General features: G+C 48.4%; 1 protein-coding gene across 7 annotated transcripts in view; it reads right to left on the bottom strand.

The window, feature by feature from the left end:
* SLC8A3 (solute carrier family 8 member A3) overlaps positions 1-19,696 on the bottom strand; it is a 113,622-nt gene that overhangs the window by 7,026 nt on the left and 86,900 nt on the right. For 3 of the 7 annotated variants that reach the window (XM_039552705.1, XM_039552702.1, XM_039552703.1), the window contains 2 exons: positions 16,317-16,423; positions 5,623-5,640 (listed from right to left, as the gene is read on the bottom strand). In XM_039552705.1, coding sequence (XP_039408639.1) covers positions 5,623-5,640; positions 16,317-16,423 — 125 coding nt within the window. Of the gene's footprint in view, positions 1-1,712; positions 4,232-5,622; positions 5,641-14,815; positions 14,920-16,316; positions 16,424-19,696 lie in introns of those variants that run through there. The other 4 variants (XM_039552706.1, XM_039552704.1, XM_039552707.1 and 1 more) reach the window with 3 other exon arrangements.

A 19,696-nucleotide genomic window follows, 5' to 3' on the forward strand; every position in this document is an offset into this window, starting at 1 on the left:
ACAGTGCAAGATCTGAAGCCCTCCCTGTGGAGGAAGATCTCCTGCGTCTCTTCTCTGGTGTGCCAGGTCCAGGGCTGTTGGGCAGGCTGCATGCCTGTGTCTTCAGGACCTTGCACCTTCTAGCAGATGGCTTTGTTGTCTCCACAAGCTACCTTTGGATCACCTGCTGATTCAACGAGCAAGGCAATCACTTGCCAGGCAGCTCTTAGAGTAAATCAAGCAACACAACCATGTCCAAGAGTTGTTTGTCAGCCTAGGGGCTGGATGCTAGCATGAGCATGGGACCAGACACCCCACAAAGTGAAGGTGGTGGGAGTCCTGCTATTCCAGAAGGCACCTTGCCAGCCGACTAAGTGCCACCAGAGGCACCTTCAAGCCCTAGGTAGGCCACTTGGAGTGAAGAGACAAGCTGACTGGCAATGGAGACCTTCAGCCTACTGACAGCACATCCACAGAGACATGAATAATGGAGGCCCTGATGTCACCATGCAGCTCCTCTGCCATGTGTATGAGGAACTGGGGTGCAGAGGCAAGAATATAGGCACCCAAGAAGTCATGTCAAGAGCATCCCATGGGGACAGATGATTGAACATGACTGCCAAGCTAAGTCTTTCCATGTCAGCTGCAAGCAAACCACAGGAGAACAGGCACAGGGAGCACGTCCTAATGGGTACCTCATAGAAATATTAATAGTGGAAGCTTTTGGATAAGGAAGAAAGGAGGTAATTCCTTAATGTCTCATTAAAATGCAGTCACATTTGTGAATGTGCAACAGGAAAGCAAAGCACAAAAACATAACAAATTTCAAAGGTGCACCTGAAAATATTTAAGCTGCCATTGTATTTACACTGAGGCTCCATGCTAATGTAGGAGACAAACACAGATCAGGACTCCCATGTCAGGTATGTGCTGGATCTTGCTCAATGCACTTGTGCAAGTGACCCATAGGTGCCAAATACCAGGCTGCTGACTGTCCTCTGAAATTAAGGCAGTGGCAGGACGGACAAATTTAGGAGCACAGCTGACATTTTTTTGCCCCAAACTATACTTGCCATACAGTTAAGGGGGGAGCTAAGCACCTTCAAAGAGTGATATGAAGCACCTACATGATTTCACCAATTCTGCCCACCTACTGTTTCGGACACATGAGCATCTTGTGGCAGGAATCAGTGCCAACCTCTGCAAAACACCACATCCCATCCTCAACCTGTTCCAGGCCTGTTGGGTCTGCCTGTTTCAAAGGGATGCTGAGGGCTGAGTTGACCCTGTGTGTACTGACCCAACAGCTGAAAAGGAATAAACTCTTACACCAACCCAGTGGCCGAGAACAATCCCAATGTTCCTGCTTTTCAGGGAAGTGCTTCAGCCAGCACAGGGTACATCATCCTGCCTGTGGAGCCACAGGAGGTTGCCCCTGCAGCAAGTGTGGAACATGCGCCCATGCAGTCTGGTATAGGGCTGGGGTCTTGGAGGGCTCCTCCAGGAAGCAGAGACAGGACATCTGTGAGGTGTGTCACACATCACCCCAGTGTGGTAGCCTGCAAAGAAGACTACCAAGGGCTAAGACAAATAAACCAGTGAGGATGGGGGGGGTGTGTGTTGGGAGACAGATATTTAATTTGCAAGGTCAAGTCTGTCAAGGTGAATGCTGCCAAGCTGCAGCTTAATTATTAGCTAGCCTGATTTCTGTTTGTATCTGCATCAGTACCTACTTTTCAATGCGGATTGCACCCTGGACTCCCTGCTGTCAACTCCAAATAAGCCTGATAAGGTCTGGCTGGAATGAGGATGAAGTCCGCTTTTGCTTGGGCTGTACCAACGGCCACAGCTGATACCCACTAGGAAAGGAACAAGGAGAGGTTTTTAGATAAACCACTCCATGCTCTCATTCTGCTTTGTTCAAAGCTATGACAGACAAGGAGGCTCAGCAGCTCCTGGTTATGGTCCTGCCACTGCTGTGCTCTGCAGCCCTGGGCATGTCCCTGCCATGCTCACTGCTCAGCTTTCACCCCATGTCTGTCTCTGTCTCTCTCAACTTATGCCTGCAGGGCCATCCCAGGACTTGAGCTGCAGTGATCTGCAAAGCGCTTTCAGACCAGCACATGAGAGACCATTTCTTGGGCTCGAAATACTGTAAGCATATCCCCTCCTCCTTATATTTCTTACAGGGAAAGGGGAGCACTGAACTGGGCTCCCACATCATGCATTGCTTGCCCGCTCAACCACCTTCAGACTGGGGGGAATCAAATGGGAACTAGACATTGCCTGTGGCTTCCTGGACACATTATAAATCAAAGTTAGATAAAGACCATTTCTATGGTGTAATCTGGCCCCTGCATCTTTTGAGCTGAAACAGGGCAATGGGAAGGCCCTGTAACACCATCAAAGAGGTAGATACTCATCACCTAGGCAATGCTGCAAGACTACCAAACAACCACAGACCAGTTTGTATTCCCTGACACTTGCTGAATAAATTGGATTAAAACCAGCAATGTATTCAGGAAAGATTGCTGTGAGGGCTATTTCACACTCCTCGAGTTAATCTTGTCTCCATCCATTTCTGGAGTGGTCATATATCTGCATGAAGGTCACCCCTTTTGGGGACTGTGCTGCTAGGAAGAAATTAAAACAACAATTAAAATGGGATCTTGTTTTTTTTGTTGGGGCTTAATATGATATAATCCTGGTTAAACAAAGTAAATAGTGAGCATGAATGAGTTCCTCTCTCCAGAGCACTGTCAAGCTGTCAGTCACAAGTGGGGAAGACTTCTGGCTGAAAGACACTCTGGCTTTGGAGATTAGCATATGGATATGCCCTTTATGGAAGCACATGCACACATACAAGCACTGGCAGCCTGGGCTGCTTTCTAAAATGTAAGGAATCTGCTTACTTAGCCCTGAAAGCTATTTTTGAGACATGATACATCCTGTATACATGCCCCAGTGTTCCTTAATGCTAACTGGGAAATGCTGCACATTCATGAGAGGGAGGCTAAGGCACAGAGCTGGGAACTGAGCATTATTCCCCTCCTGGCTCTGCCTTGAGATTGCTGCTGACATAACCACCCCCGACTGGCCAGACAATTGGCATCTCTGTTCCCCAGTCTTTGCCAGTGCAAAGTGGACATGGGAGTTTTAATGCATAAATAAAGAAACATATTTAGAAATATTTTCTTTGAACTGGATGAATATATAGAAATTATGATACAGAAGTATCTACCATTTAGATAATTCCACATCCCTTCAAAGATTTAGATCACTTGAGCCCAAGAACTTTCAAGCAAAGGCTGTGCTCAGGCTTTCAGTGACTTTTGCAAAGGCTGGAAAGACCTGCAGAACAGATCTTCCACTGCTGGCAAAGGCAGGGACAACTGGAACACCTATGCACTTTGGTATCAAGTATTTTCCTGTATAAAGAGTATACAGAGAGATCTGTATACTCTTTGACACTGCCAGTGTCAAAACAGAAGGTTAAAAAAACCCCAGACTCTCAGCTACCCTATTCTATTCTGAAGCCTGAACAGTTGGTGCTGGACACATGGCCAAGCTTTGCATGGCCTTGCAAATCTGGCTCAAAGAGCCCATTTGGAAGAAATAAATGCTGAGAAGAACCTGTGCCCTGCCTAATTACTTCACCTTGTGTAAAATTCACAGCACTGTTTTCCTTGGGAGGGCCCTGCAGGGCTGAGGGGCCGAAGTCAGGATCCCTCATTTCACCCCAGGTAAGGACTCCTGGGACAAGAGAGGCATTGCCACTTGGCCTCATCCATCAGGGCACCCACACCTTTTGTGAAGAGAAGGGATCACTCCTGTGAGCGGGGGCTGTGCAGGTGCTGGCCCTGCAGGGGCTGCCAAAGCGTTGCCATGGCTGGCGACAGGGCTGCAGAGGAGAGCCAGGGCAGTCCCAGGGACACATCCCTAGGAATGGGATGCTGCCCAGGAAGAGCTGTGCAAGCTGCTCCAGGAGGCAAGGGACGAAGCGCAGGAGTGACGGATTCCACTGAAACGTTCAATAATGCAGTTTTTAAACAAAGATTCCTGCGCGCCTGTGTAACCTAAATCTAACATGACACGGACTAAACGAGGATGCTGCTTGTCTCCCTGCTGATTAGCTGTGATTGCTGCTGAGTGACACTCCAGCACATGCCTGCTTGCCGGCCTGCTGCTGGATTGAGGCACATGTGGGAGCCAAGCACCGCGAGCCCAACACACGTCACATGCACAGAGGGCACCCTGAGGCAGCTCAGCAAGGGGGGAACCCCAGGGACCCCTCACCAGACAGAAGGCTCTCCCTTATGAACTGAAAAGTAACTTTTCATTGCTGGTGACCAAGTTCTCCAATAACGGCTGCCAAAAGCAATCAGGCTGGATCACAACAGAGGGAGGAAAGTTATGTTATTTTAATAGGAATTATTTGGTTCCCGGGGTTCTGATCAAATTAGGCAGCTACTGAATTAAAGCAATGAAATTACTGGGAAGCAGGCTGTGCTCAACTTATTTTTAGTCCTCCTGGATCTGAAGAGGTAACAAAGGAAACCATCCAAACCATTCTGAGGAGTTTTCCATAAACACCCTAAGCTGGTATTTGGGGAACTGGGGATTTCTGCCTGCCACTAGCAATTTTCTAATTAGTCCAATAGCCAACGGGCTCAGGACATCCCCTGTGCAGCAGATTTGGCATCCTCCAAAAAGGGGCAGGACTGAAGCCTGCATGGCAGATGCGGCTCCTTTGATTTGCAGCACAGCTCAGGCATCATGAATGCTTTGGTTTTCAGCTCTGCTCACAAACCTGTGGGATTTTGAGCTCCTCTCTGCACCCTGCATGCCCACCCTTATCTTCCAAGAAATGCTTCTTAGTGCAAATTCAACAGTAATCACATCTGGAATTGAAGGAATAATGACAATACAGGAGGCGTACATTGCACCACAGTGGGATAAAGACAGACCAGTGTAATGGGGATTTCAGGCAAGGAAGAGGGGCTCAGTATTAATACACATGAAATCCTGACACAGGGAGAGGAGATGAAGAGTGCAGAGCCAGAGCTGAGGGTGAGGAGGGAAATGGTGCTGGTGCTGATCATATTCTGGTAGTACTGCTCTGGCGCTGGGCACACCCTGGGGACCCCCCAGGATGGGAGGTGGAGAGCACATGGGTGAAGGCACTGAGGGGTGACATGTGACCCTCCATGGGAAGGGGACACCTGCACAACCTTGTACCCTTGCCCACCCCAGGCAACACTGTCCCACACTGCAGGGATGCCACCTCCCTCCAGAAATCCCTGTCTTCCCCAGTGCATCAGCACAACCCAAGCACCAGAGTTGCCTAAAGAGAGGCTCGAGTCACAGCTTCAGACCAGGCACAGCTGTATGTGTTGCTTTGCAACTCTGTCTGGATCATTTCCCCCAAAGTGCAAGGAAAAATCTGGAATATGGGAAACGCTCTTAGATGTCAATCAATTGCTGTTATTTTCTTAATTGTACTGCTCTTAACTAGTTCATGCTAGACACAAACACCATGAGCTAGGGTTGTCTACAACACAGCAAACACAAACATGGGGGGTCTGACCAAAGGGGACAAAAAGAGAGCCTGAGCAGCCAGAGGAAAGGAGAAAAAGCACTTACCTTGCGTGAGCAGTAGGGCTGCGGTGAGAGAAGAACATGAGAAAGACAGAGAGAAAAAAGAAAAAAAGGGGAAAAGTTAGTATCTGATGGGGAAAAGCTGTTTTGCAGATGAAGGCTGTCAGTGAGCAATGGACACGGTGCAAGGCAGTGTGCGAGCTCACAAGGGCTGCATGTAGGGAACAGGCTGGGGAGCAGACACCACAGCAGCACGATGGAGAAGAGACTGGGGTGCTCCAGTGAGCACCAGAGCACTGGCTCCCCAAAGTCACCCCCTCCCCCCAAGCAAAGGCAGAAGGATGGGATGCAACTGGGGGGAAGTGGCAAGGAGGGAAAGGGAAAGGGGGCAAGGAGGGCAGTTACTCTTGCCATTGGGGCCTGATACAACCCTAACTGACCCAAAGGCATGGGAGGTGCCACTGCTTAACGGGTAGGTGTCGTTGTGGCGGGGCTTGGCACAACTGAGGACCCCCAATAAACTTGTAGGTACTGAGAAGAGAAGGTTGATGGGCAGCTCAACGAGGTCAGCAGCATCAGGAGGCATTGATAAAACAGGCAGCCTCCAGTGTCAATAGGGGCAGGGGGTAACATGGCCATGCATCATCCCTCAGGATGATGCCCTGGCTCACCTACACCTATCCCACATCCCACAGGTACCACTTTCAGCGGGTCAGGGTGCCTAGAGGAGCATAGGCACATGTAAAGCATCACTGCTTGAGTCCTCCTGGTTCTCTTTGTTCCAAACTGCTGGTTTGCCTGACAGTGCTGCATGGACACAGGCCATGTGACTGCATGGTCCTGTGAGATTTGAGGTGGGAGGAAAGGAGGAGAAAGGGGCGAAGGTTCTTGCAAGGGATGACCTGACCCTGGTTTTCCATACAGACACAGCTCAGTCCCTTGGGCAGTGACCCCTTGACCCTCTCCTCTCATGATTTCCCCACTCCCCAGAGCTGTCACAAAGAAACATCTGACTGGATCCCTCTTAAGTGTTATCCACAGACAGCCACAGCTTACATCCAGGTATCAAACTAGCTACAGCAGAGTCCGTATAGCAAAAAACCTCAAACGGCCTTTGAGAGGGGCCAAGCACCAAGTCTGTACCTTAGCTTTAACTTCTACTTGTCTTTCAAACAGCAAACCAATCCTTGAAGACTCGGTTGCATGTGATGACAGTATTGTAATTACTACTAACACTTATTATCATGCGCTTTTAGTCTCAGAAGCTTAAAACTCTGTACAAAGACTGAGTCAGTATTAACAGCCCTATTTGACAGATGGCGAAGCAAGCCAAAAAAAAAAAAAAGAAGCTAAAGGGAACATTTTGCAAACTCAGAAGTGGGCTGGAGTCCAAAAGTGCTAATTTTCCCCGACTTGCTGGTTCGAGCCTCTGAAAAGCAGGACTTTTATACAGATGCACCCAATTGTATCTGTGCCATTTGAAAGTGATTTCCTAAGCAATTTATCAAAGGTCGCACAGCGCATCCATGGCAGAGCCAGGGAAACTAATCCTGAGTCCTGACACCCAGTCACTTCCTTGCTCTGTTGAGCAGCAACCATGGGCACAGCTTTCCCAGCAGTTTGCAGAGAGACACTGATCCAGTCATGATCTTCATCCACCAAGCCATCTCCCAAGCTGGAAGTACTGTGGGCAATCCAAGAGATCTCCCTTGTCCATGAGGGCAGGTAGAGGCACAGTGAAAGAGGAAGGTAAAATGGAGAGGCTCCTTGCTGAGCATCCCTTCTGTTTCAGGGTCAATTCCTTTTGAGAGTCAAAAACTTTAGGGAAACCATTCATGAGTATGTTCTGCATTAAGTACAGTGCCACTGAGCCACAAGATGCAATGGGATGTTTGCTCTGCCTGCACCACCTCTTGTCATCCACGCACCTCTCCTGGAGTCTCCAACAGGCTCATCACTGCCCCTGGTAGCATCTGGAGTTTCCTTGTAGCTCTGTCCTGCTGCAGTTCCTGCTGTCATGTGACCTCCTTACTATTCCATGGTCTTCTGGTTCTCCAGACAATGTGCAGAAATTTAATTTGCCTTTTGCAATTACAAGCATCAGTACAATGGGTCGATTTGGTGTTCAAATGTAATATAATGAAATATTACTGGGACCCTAAGCTACTGTGGCTATTAAAAAAATCATTGGCTCCTCATGTTTCTTAAAACTGTTACTATACTACTCTGGGATTTGAGTTTATTTTTTTCCCCATTTGCTTGTGAGCCTGAAAAAGAACAATTTTTCTCCCTTTCACTTATGATATAATACATGAATATTTGAAGAAGCCTATAAAGCTATGAATGAAACATCAAGAATACAGCATGCAGAAAGCCAAAGGATTATTTTATCTTTATATTTCTGAGTGAATGCTGTGCATGCAAGCAAGAAAATGATTTCACGGACTACAGCTTTCTTCCTGCACACACATCTGCTAATGTGCCCTTAGCCCTGACCTGTAATGTTTTCTGACAGCCCATCTGGGGATGCTGTACCTGTACCAGCTTCACTGATGGCCTCCGTGCTGTTCCCATCCCACAAGCCTCCTTCCACTCTCCCCAGCCTGGGCTGCATCCCTCCAGTCCTCTCCAGGGCACCTCTCCCTCTCCTGCACTGCTGCTCTGCACATCACGCTCCTTATGGGGCCAAGCCAGGCCACCTCACTGCTCTTGGCATCTCAGGTAGTCTCAGAGGCTTGATGTGTACTCTTACAGGGAACTGCTAAAATTAGCTCCGCAGCCAAATCCAAAATAGCAATCCCCAGTATCCCTTACCTAACCCTTGCATGGTGTGATTGTGGACAAACACATGTGCCTGCAGATAAGGGGGCTGTGATGCTGACTCACCCAGGAGAGCCTTTAGCTCTGGATCCCAGTTCCTCCTTCACTGGGGTTTCTCTGCCTTGAAGGCTTGGTTTTGACTAGGTAAAGTCAAAATTGCATGCATGAACTCTGCTTCCCCTGCCACCCCTGAAAGTGGACAATCTAAACCTGAATTTAAAAAAGCTGCTAAAAAATCTGTTTACTAATAAGCCATTTCATCTGCATGCTTTTGATACAGTTTGAGGTCAGACTCTGCTGTGACATGCATGTTGGTGTGGGTTAGAGATCAGGAATTTCATTCCCTCCTGCTTTAACTCCAAAAAGCTTAAACCAAGAGGAACCAGGGTTGGGACTGAAGCAGATGAGCAATCCAGCAATCCTGTGTTTACAGCAACCTGATGTACTGAATGCATGTCCTAACCTTTTTCTAAACAGTGAAATACTTTTCTTTGCTCTTTACCTCACAGACTATGATGCATGCTTTATTCTGGACTCATTCTTCAGTACCATAAATCTTTTCTAATCAGTGTCCCTAAAGACTCAGAGAAGCCACTGTGTAGATAAGAGGATCCTTGTTAAAGGCCTGGGATTTAGACAGTGAGCTGAAATGAAGGAGGGGAGGATGAATTTTGAGGAGACTCCCAGTGGCACAGCAGGGCAGTCACAGGAAGCCAAGGCAAAGCGAACACACGGCCTCCATCCCCTGCCCACTCAAAGGTGACCAAGAAGTGACCATATAAAACACAGGCTCAGTTCCCCGAAGAGATAAGGATCCTCCATCTTCCAGATGAAACTGTCCACAGGCTCTGCCTCCAGATTTGCTCACTGAGGTGAGCAAACTGTTTCCCTAATAGATTGTGAAGAGCTGTAAACATGGGGGTTTTTATAGGCTAAACAAGGCAGAGATTTTGCAGCATTAACTTGAATGCTATTATTATTGAAGTCAATAGCAAAGCTTTTGCAGACTCTAAGAGACTCCTCTCCATCAGGAGAATCAGCAGCGTTCAGCTTAATCACAGAGCTGAGAGGAAATTATTAAATCTTGAGGGAATGAGGTAACAGCAATCTAACATTTTTTTGCTATTCTCATCAGCAGCTGATGGGAGTTGATGAAGAAGGAGTTTCTTAGTATCTGTCCACACTTCAGAAAACTGCAGCACATGTGCTCATGTAGCAATACAGCTTATCTTTAACAGGTACGGATCTTTGTACCAAGTCAAATAATTCCATCGATATTTTGATATAGGTAACTTGATGGATCAATCCAAGCTGGGAATTCTTCCTTCTTTGCAGTGTAATCCTTCCTCTGTGACTCCCAGCCACATCCTCCCCCCGGGCACAAAGCTTTCCCATCAGAGGTGCTGACACTCCATTAGAAGGAGATGCGCTATGAGATTTGTCTGCACCAGTTGACTCTGTGCTGGCAGGGCTGAGAAAACTTCAGACAAAATCTTCCCAAGCCAGGGCATGCCAACCAGCTGTTAACAGTGTTTGCCAGCCATCTGTACTCCCACATCCAGCAAAGTCGTATCTTGTGGGAGACATGCTTTCTGAAGCAAAACTTTGCATGAAGGTTGTCAGTCCCTTTTACAAAACATAACCCTCAAGACTCAGCCTTCAAGCATCAGCCCTGAGGTTGAATCTTCCACCACTGTCCCATGAGCTGAATTCTCACAAGCTGATTCCCAGTCACCCTCATGTAACGTATTTTTCCAAATGCTATTTTCACCATTATCTGCAATCAAGTGAAATCTCCCGGAGTAGCCTCCCTTGCCATTCAGGCTGTATCAGCACTTAAGATTAGCCACAACTTAAGCAGAAGAGCAACTTCATCCAGGGAACACAAAGCAAGTTTTTCTCTTGTAATCCAGGACTATGGAAAAAGTGTGAAAGCTGATGTGTGAAGAAAGTATTACTCCAAAATCCTGCTGGAACAGCAGCAAAATCCTCATTCTGAGTTGTGAGCTGACACAATAGCAGAGTTGCCATGAGAGCAAGAGTCAAACCAACAGACAGCATCTTGTCATAAAGGAAGAGACTCGTTTCACTGCAGGAACCCTTTAAACAGGTGCTGAAAAAAGGATGTCCAGAAATGTGGTTCAAGGTGCTGGGAGGTTTCAAAACCCTGCAGCGCTCAGTAAACAGGGATTCAGTTTACATGACTGTGCATATAGAGGAAAGGTGAGACAAGAAGGATTTGAAGATTAATTTTTTAGAAACAGAGAGGATAAAAAAGTCAGGAAACCTGGGAAATTGCCAGCAGGATAAAGAAAAGCAACATTTACCTTCTTGGCTAAGCAAAGAATGTGAGTCTCTCTCTTTGATTTCTTTTTACTCATTCATTTCAATATAACAAGCTTGCAGCAAGTGCCATCTTTGCCAGTGCTCTGTGCATCTGATATGCCACTACTGAGTCAGTAGTGGTCGTCATCACAGGCCAGGCTGGCAAGATACCAATCTCAGATCTGTTCTCATCTCTTTGAATTATTGGAGCATGTCAACAAAAAGAGCTGCTATAGTAAAACTACTTGATGTGATTTGTTTGGATGATCAGAAAGACTTCGAAAAACTCCAGCTGCAGAAAGTGATTGGTGAAAAAGAACAGATGACCTGCAAGACAAAGTAGATGTAGCATTTATGTAACAGGAGTAAGTGGCCAGCTCTCCTTACGGCAAGGATTAACAACTGAGTGTCCCAAGGCTCAAAGCAGCATGACACTGATGTAACTGGAGGTGAACAGTGAGAAGCAGCATCTGCAGATGATGCAAAATGTTTCTGTTAAAAGGCTGTATCAGTGGCTGTCCTGCATTCTGCAAGCCCTGGTCAACCTGAAGACAGGCATTTGCATTTGGATCACCACAGAAACACTTCTGAGTAGAGATGATTTTTCCTCCAGTAAGGTACTAGCAAGTGCAGAGAGCAAGAGCAACAGGATGAATTTCATGCTGAGCTCTGACCCTCACAGAGACCCTCCTGGAGACCCCTGTGCCCCACAGCTCTGGTTAGGGCTAAGGAGAAATTCCCTTGACTGGAGGTGACTGCTTTATATTGGTAGGTGTACAGGACAGCACAGACAGCAATGCAAATCAACCATGTGGTAGCAAGCCCTGCTCACACCTGCCATCCTCCTCCACTGCATGTCTGTCAGGAACCACTGCCACCGCAGCCTGCAGCAGTGTGGGTACCCTCAGGGACAGCACACTGGGTCTGAATAGCACCAGGCTCCAGACCAAGTCCTGCATCTCAAAATAAACCACTCAAACTCTGCCCCAAGCTGGTTTGAAAAGCACATACTACTCCCTGTCATCAGCTCTGCCATCACTTCAGGGAACATTTCACCCCTGATTTCATCACTGCCACACAGTTTGTATCCCTAAGGTCAGCTAGGAGCTGCCCTCTGCATGGAGAGGTCCTGGGCCTGGTACAGGCCCTCAGCACAAAGCTATGGCAGGGCAGGCACAACTGGCTGTCTCTGAGTAACCTGGATTGCAGATTACATCCAACACGACCGCCACTCATCTGAGGCACCCAACGCTACCCTGCTTCCAGAGGAGCCAGAAGAGGTTTTGAAGACACTGTGAATAGCTGAGAACATCAACAGTTCCACAGCTCCTTAGACACAGGCTCAGTGTGACACAGCTAAATGGGGAGTAACAGCAAAACAAGGACACACTGTCAAGAAACCCACATCTTTTGCAGCACAGGGAACAAATGCATGGGTAGCCAAAACCCACAGAGACTCTACCTCTAGAGCAACCAAGCCTGAACTCCCAAGGAGAGGCAGAAGCTGTGCTTTGCCCTTGCCACGTGAGTCGCGTGGGGGCACATCCATCACCACAGCAAATCCCCAGCAAAGGCCAAGCTAGGGGACTGTGGTGTGGGATTTTCCCTGTCTGTGGGCGCGGGGCAATGGCAGCACCTGCACAATGCTGGCAGGAACACGTGTGCTGCAGTCAGCATGAGCATCCCTTCCCCAAGCCACATGGCACGTCGCACGATGCCCGAGCATGTGCCGGCCTGTGCACAGCCTGGGCTGCCTCCTCTCCGCCGGGAGCCAGCTGCTCATGCATGCACTCCGTGAAGCTGCTGGCCACAGCGTCTGCTCTTGATCACTGTCAATGCTCTCTATGGGAAAGCCTCACGTAGCTCCTCATTCTTCATACCAGGCACAAGGTAGGCTCATCAGAGATGCCGCAATGTGCAGCGCTATGGAGCTGGGGATCTTTCCAGATGCCCTGGATTAGTGTAGCGACTGTGCCACCTTGTGCCAGCAACATTTACAAATGCAGTTTAATCTTCTGCCTCTTAGATTTTAAAACCATGGTGCTCTCACTCTGACTTTTCTCTAATGAGGTCAACCAGGGCCCTGCATCTCCTCCCTAGCATGATCCTTTACTTCCTCCAGGCAAAAGAGGGTCCAAGGGCGTGCCCTCACCTCCTGGCCCGCAGGCTCTGTGCTGCAGATCACTTTAGTCCAGCTCTGATCTCCTCTCTGCCTGTTGCCACTCAGTCACACTGACTCCAGCTGATATTGATGTAAATAAGAGATACATGATACAGCAAACTGGCTTCGTAGTCCTAATAATAATGAGGACGTTTTACAACTGGTCCACTTCAGGGGCCATTTGGATTTTTTTCAAACACTTTTTCTTATTCAGCCAGGTGCAACACAATCTGTATAGGAAAAAGAAATGTGGGACTTCATAGAAACAGCCCAATTCTGTCTCTGTATCCTTATTCTGCTCATTGTTTAGAAAAGGATTCAGGATTCACAGAGAACAGACAGCTGAGAAAAAATTCACGGTGTTGCTCCAAGCTGCCAAGTGGGTAAGCAGAAGGCCAGAGGCCTGTGATTTTCCTCCTGGACCTCCTGGACTCATGGATGGGAAGGGACTGCATGGGTGTAGTGAGCAGATACCTACATGGAAGCTGTGGCACTATATAGTTCTTTTATATGATGGGAAAAAAGCAGTAAAATAACTAGTGGCTACAAGCTGAGGCCAGACAACTTCTACCTAGCAGCCATGCTCACATCTTTACCTTGGAGGGCAACTGATTGGTGGGACATACTCCTATGGGATATGGCAAGGTTGGTCACTGCTTCTGCTCAAGAGCAGTTGGACTTTGGTGAAATCCAAGGGCCTGTGCTTGACGAAGTGAAACCTGATATCCCTCATTGCCTACGGGCTGCATGCAGGAAGCAGTCTGACAGCATTAAAACATGGGTTTACATTTTACAAGTCCACGGATGCTATATGATACTGACAAGCTAACGTAACCTGTGTCTATCCTGAACATCCTATGGAGCTGTGTATGGGTGCTTGGACTGGCCAGAGGGCAGCTGCTGTGCTGGTGAGGTAAGAGACAGAAGACGTTTCAGCAAGGGAAAGCTGTGCTGTGCAGTGCATGGGCAGCTGCCAGGTGTCCCATCACCGACAGCAGCACCTGAGAGCAGAAATAAGCCTGTGGCCACACACATCTGGCTCTACTCTGTAACAGGCACCCAGAAGATGGATTTGAATTCCCTTTTGTAAAGTGCCTCTGTTTAAGTCTTGGCCCTCCCAGGCCACCCCAAAGCTAGTGAAGCCAGTGGCAAGACTCAGTGAGAAAGAGGTCAAACCATATAGGACAAGGCCAAAGATGCATGGAGGCAAGGCACAACCATAAGTCTGGGTTTATTCCAACTATGAATCCTGGTCTGCTGGGAGATCCTGGCTCTCACTGCTGATGAAGTAGGACCTCAGCAGAGCTTCACACCCTCTACATGACAGACTGTGATTGTCTGTGACACATTAAAGGGGTTTTCAAACGGAAGACATGAAGAACCACTTCCCAAAAAAAGCAAGCCAAGTTACTTCACACCTTCCCTCTTCTCCTGTGGGCTTTTCACCACGCTTCATAGGGACCCAAGAGCACCAAAGTAATGCCACTAGAGGCAACAACAGAGGGAAGGACAGGAGGGAGTACAGGAGGAGCTGAAAGGGGCAGCCATGCATTACACCCTTCTCTTGCCTTTTGCATTCCCCAAGGTCCTGGCAAAGAAGCAGGAGCAGGGAGAACAGCAGAGGTGTGCTCAGAACAAAAAACAGATCAAGACAAGGAAACTCAATCAAAATAACACAGCCTCCGAGGCTCAAGCATTGCACAAAAGGAGGATCAGAAGTAAGCTAGGCTCTTAAGGCAGAGATCACACAGAAACAGGTAAGAGCAAGAATACAGGAGGGCAAAGAGTAAAAGTCGATCCCTCTACAGGAGGAGGAGAAAAGGAGGAAGGGTAAGGAGGAGAAAGAAGGTTATATTTTCTGGATTTGGGGTTTGGATACTTGATTCTGGATTTTTTTCTTTTTTTCATTTTTTTTCATAAAGGATCTCACACCTGATATTCCTCGTTCCATCCATTGCGGTTCACCAAGGGCAATGAAGAAATTCTCCTGCCTTTCGTATTCCTCCTCATCTACTATCTTAACCCTTATGGTCTTCCTGTAGGGACAACAAGAGAGACAACTGTGTACAGCGGGTCGGCTGGCTGGAGGTGAGGCGGCAGCAGCAGCGGCGGCGGCGCGGGCTCCTGGCACGCAGCCCCTTCCCGCTGGGGCGGTGTGCGTTGGCCTGCCTGTCGGACACGGCATCCTCGCAGCGGCTCCTCGGGAGCGGGGGTGTTAGGGCAGAGGGGGCTGGCAAGGGAGTGAGGAGGGAGGGAAAAGTGGGAGGAGGACCTTGCTGATGGTTAGTGGAAGGTGACTTCTGCAGCGCATTTTTTTCAGTGTCAGATGGTAATGGAAAGGGTACTGGCTGCCTGAAAAGTGCCAGGGACCACCACCCTGAGCTACCCACTGTGTTTTAGCTGGAAGACCAATTTCTTCTTACCATTAATAATAAATACAGTAATAATACCCTCATGATTAATAATAAATTTGCAAGGACTCTGGGCTAGGAACCAGAGGAGAAGAGAGAGACACATTTCCCAGTGGGGTGAGGTAGGTCTCTGCCAGTGGCTACAACTCCACCAGCTGCAAGGGAGGCTGATGGTTCTAACTCCCATTTTTAAAATGGCACATCTTACTGCTTTCTCTCCTTGATAGTATCTACCTCATCCTCCTCTCCTGTTCCCCAAATGAGGACAAAGCCTTCCCAGGGGATGGACACCTTTGCTGGGACCTCACAGGGGACACAATGGGACAATGCCTCCAAGGCTCAAAGGGAAATGCCCTGGGCACTGGAGCAGGGCTAGCCTCTTCTCCCTGAGGCCAGCTCATGTGGCTCCCTCCAGTACCCCTGCAATGCACACAGATGCTGTGAGCCCCCAGGCAAACCAAAGCGGACATCAGCTCCTCCTTGTGTCAGCTCCTGCTCCCAGAGTTGCTCTGTGGCAACCAGACCAGGGGTTGCACAGCCTTTGCCCAGACCTTCTTAGAAGTCACAGAGCTGCTTCTCTGCCAGGCCTTGATTCCCATCTCTTTCTAACACAGGTCTGACTGGAACAACCCATAGGACCAGGGTTGGGCAATGGTCTCCTGAGATGCTGGATGTGTTTCTAGCCAGCATCTTCCCACTGACACTACAAAATTTGTTTGGACCCTCCAGTGGGGATGGCAGAAGGTTCCTCTCATGTCACCACAGAAATATGGACAAGCAGGACTGCTCTCCATCCTGCTCTCTCTCCTCCCCTCACCACTTTGCCTCTCAGCAGCCCCAGCATCACTCCCCATGCCACCCCATGGGTACCATGTGACACAGTGTGCGCGCACAGCAGTATTTAGGGCAGAGCAGTTGGAGACAGAGAGACATCAGAGGAAGAGGAGGAGAGGAGGAGGAAGGAGATGGAAGAGAGGAGGAAAGAAGAACGTTAATGTTAGTCTGCAGGGCCAGTACTACACCTTTCTGTAAACTCATATCCACCATGCGGGGGCTCATCAGCTCAATGAAGAAATTCTTGGTTTTTTCATACTCCTCATCATCAATTACCTTGATGTGAACTGTTTTGCTGTGGACGGAAAAATAATAAGGGTCATAAAGGTGAGAGGGGAACAGAGAAGCAAAAGTCAAGGAAGGAAGGAGTTAAATGGGTACATTAGAGAGTCAAAGTTTTCTCACCCACTGAACAAACTCAACATGACCCTTTGAGAAAGGCTAAAGCCCCCCTTCTGCAAGTGACACTGGCCAATTTTCTGTTTAACCCAAGGGCAGAATGGCAGGCCAAACTACAAAGTGAAGTTAGACAAAAACAATCCCCCAGCAAACTGGCTCAGGGCTCATCCTGTGAGCAGTGAGGTCTGATGCCAGCAGAGAGGCAGGCTCCCCTCACCCTGTTACCCCTGTGCACACACACACACGTACAACAGCAGCCACACAAGCACACACACCCCACTGGCACCATGCTGCTGCCTCAGCTTCATTGGCCTGCTCTGAGAAGTGCTGGCTGCTGGAGCAGCTGGGCAGCAGATCCTGTGTCTCTCCTTTAGCAAATTTCTTACAAGTTCTTGGACCATTTTGTAGGAAAAGAAGTGCTCACTGTGCCATGGTTTCCTTCACAACAAATGCATGCCCTATGCAGAGGTTACTGTCCCACAACTTTCACATGCAAGGGGAACAAGAGAAACAAGTCAAAGACTCTGCCAACCCACTGCCTCCTTACAGCCAGGCTGCACTGACTGTTGCAAGCTCAAAATGACCCCTGCACTCCCCTCATTTTCCCAGTGGCTGCGAAGTTTCCTGCAGTCCCATCCCTTGCTTGTGACTGAAGAGATTTGGTGCTTTGATTCTGAGCTGGTGTAACACCCTCTTAAATACAACACTGTCTACACATGTAACTCCTCTGAACAGGCATACGCTGGCCATCTTGGGGCTCCTGGACTTCCAGTTAACCCCAACCCCAAGCTGGAACTGCATTTTTTAAACCAGAAGTCAGTTCCACATAAAAAGCATTTCCCTTACCTCAAAACAATTGCCCCAAGAGCAACCAGGCAAGTTGCCCCTTCTCCCAGTGAAAGATCCCCTGCTTCCCACAGCTCTGTACCCACACATGGCCCTGCAGCTACAACCTCCTCTTTCTTCCTGCCCATTGTGAGCAGTCAGATCAGCCCCAGGTGCATGCTGTGCACAATCAGTCTTGACTGGCAATGGGAAGGAAGAGAAAAGCAGGACTGGCAATCACATAATCTGGAAAAACAGACCCAAATTCAAATCTCCATGTGGCTCAGCCTGTAGCCTTTGGCATTAAATATACCCAGTATCTTTGATCCCACAGTGTTTCAGAGAATAAGCAGTCCAGCCCTGCACCCTGGGGACGCTGTGATCCCCACCCTGGGGATGCTGCCATGGCCAGCAGCCTCTGGAAAATCACTATTTCAGCACAGTATGGGAGCATCATCACTGCAGCTTGCATTCCTACTGATACCGTTAATGACCACAAAATTATTCGGTCATCCTACAATTTGACCCTCAAGTTATAATTGCTCCTGCACTCTGGCCGTGGAAATCCTGTTCCCTGTGCTGACTCTGGTCTTGATCTTTGTCCCAACCCTTGTCTTTCAAATGATGGCATAGGGGTAGGAGTAGAGTTTGGACAACCTCTGCCTACCCTATCCAGTGCAGGAGTATGCAAGAAAAATCACCTCCAGTTCTTCTCTCTGAGCTAAATTAGCTTTATTTTTGCCAGTGCTTGCTCTACCCATACTCTGCACCAATGCCAGCAAGCCTCCTTTCCCCTCTCTAGACTCCTTCAATCTCAGCTAATCCAGCCATAAGGATGAAGGATTTTAAATGGTATATCTCCTGTGTAAATGTTGCTGCTCTGTTAAGACTTCATCACGATGATTTTTTTGTTGCATTTTTGTTGGAGATGTTGAATTTGGCTTTTGAACCAGATGTTATCTGGGCCCCTGATACTTTGCAAAGCTTGTTCAATTTGCTGAGGTAAACCTACAGCTGATTCATAGCTCTGATCTTTTCCTTGCTCATTACTACAAAACAGAATGTGGGATTGTCAAAAGCAGCCAGTGCTTCCCAGACGTGGGTTGCTTTTAAAAATCTTATTCATAACTACCATTGCTTATGGTTTTACCATTCTAGGAGCTTCAAAATACTCGGTATTGCTTGTCTGCAAAAATTTGGAAAAAACACCACAGACCCTGTTTCCTGGGGGCCAGCTTATTGTGACAAAGCTATTCTAAGGCTTTATACAGTTAATATTATGCATGCAAACCATTTGAGTTTTCTTTCATACAACCTTCCCTTCCCTTCCCTCCCCTTCCCTTCCCTTCCCCTTCCCCTTCCCTTCCCTTCTCCTCACTGCATGCACATTTTGTTAAGCACAAGGAGCTCTATGTGCCCTACTAAGCACTTCCACAGTGCTGAGATTTCCTTAAAGTAGTCTTCTTTTTATTGTAAAAAAAAAGATAAAAACAGTTCAAGAAAGAGAAAGACTTGCTGGGGATCCCTAGAGGCTAGCATGGCAAAATGCTGGCTTTGCAAAAGCAGGTCCCCTTGAGTCAGGAACACAAACATTCTGGGCTCCTAGACTAACTCAGCTCTGCTGCAAACTGGACCATGACCACATACTCAAGCATCAAGTGGCTTTTCCAAAAAGAGAGTCTGAATTTGGTGACCAATGAGTAAATTCCTGGTTTCCTCGTTTGCTACAAGCTTTTAAGGAGAAAAGGACCTTTTACTCAGCTCTTAAACAAGAGGTGAAGGACAGATCAAAGTGACAGATCAAAGCTACAGGTGCCCTCCATGGACACAGGCTGGGCCTTGCACCCCCTCTCCCCATCTGACTGAATCCCAAAGAAGGTGGCGCCCAACCTTCCCAGCTTTGCTGAGAAGTGGTGAGTGCCCAGCAGGTTCTCCACCCCATTAAAGCCTTGGGAACACAGCAGGAGCCTGGAGGTGATGCTTGGGGACCCAGGTGGGGTGGGATGGGGGGTAATGGGAGCCAAACTGCAGCCACTGCCAGCTCTCGCTCCAGAGTCAGTGCATTGCCAGACCTCCCTGTGCAAAGAGGAAAGGAGCAGGGCAGAAGCTGGCAAATACTGTGCAGTGATGGGGGAGGCAGGCGAGGGCTCACATACCCAGTGCCACATAACAGGGAGCGGTTAACCTTTCACTGGGATTTTGTGGCAGAGGGAAGAGTGGCATCCCTGCTCCTGGGCCACTCTGCAGCCTGCACAGATAGGGGCACAGGGCTGGGTTTGCACCCTTGAGGGGAAGTGCCCTTCTCTTGGCTGGCTGCTCCCATGCCTGTCACCACAGAAAAGTC

Source organism: Corvus cornix, chromosome 5, assembly GCF_000738735.6.
Source record: "Corvus cornix cornix isolate S_Up_H32 chromosome 5, ASM73873v5, whole genome shotgun sequence".
NCBI classification, from domain to species: Eukaryota; Metazoa; Chordata; class Aves; order Passeriformes; family Corvidae; genus Corvus; species Corvus cornix.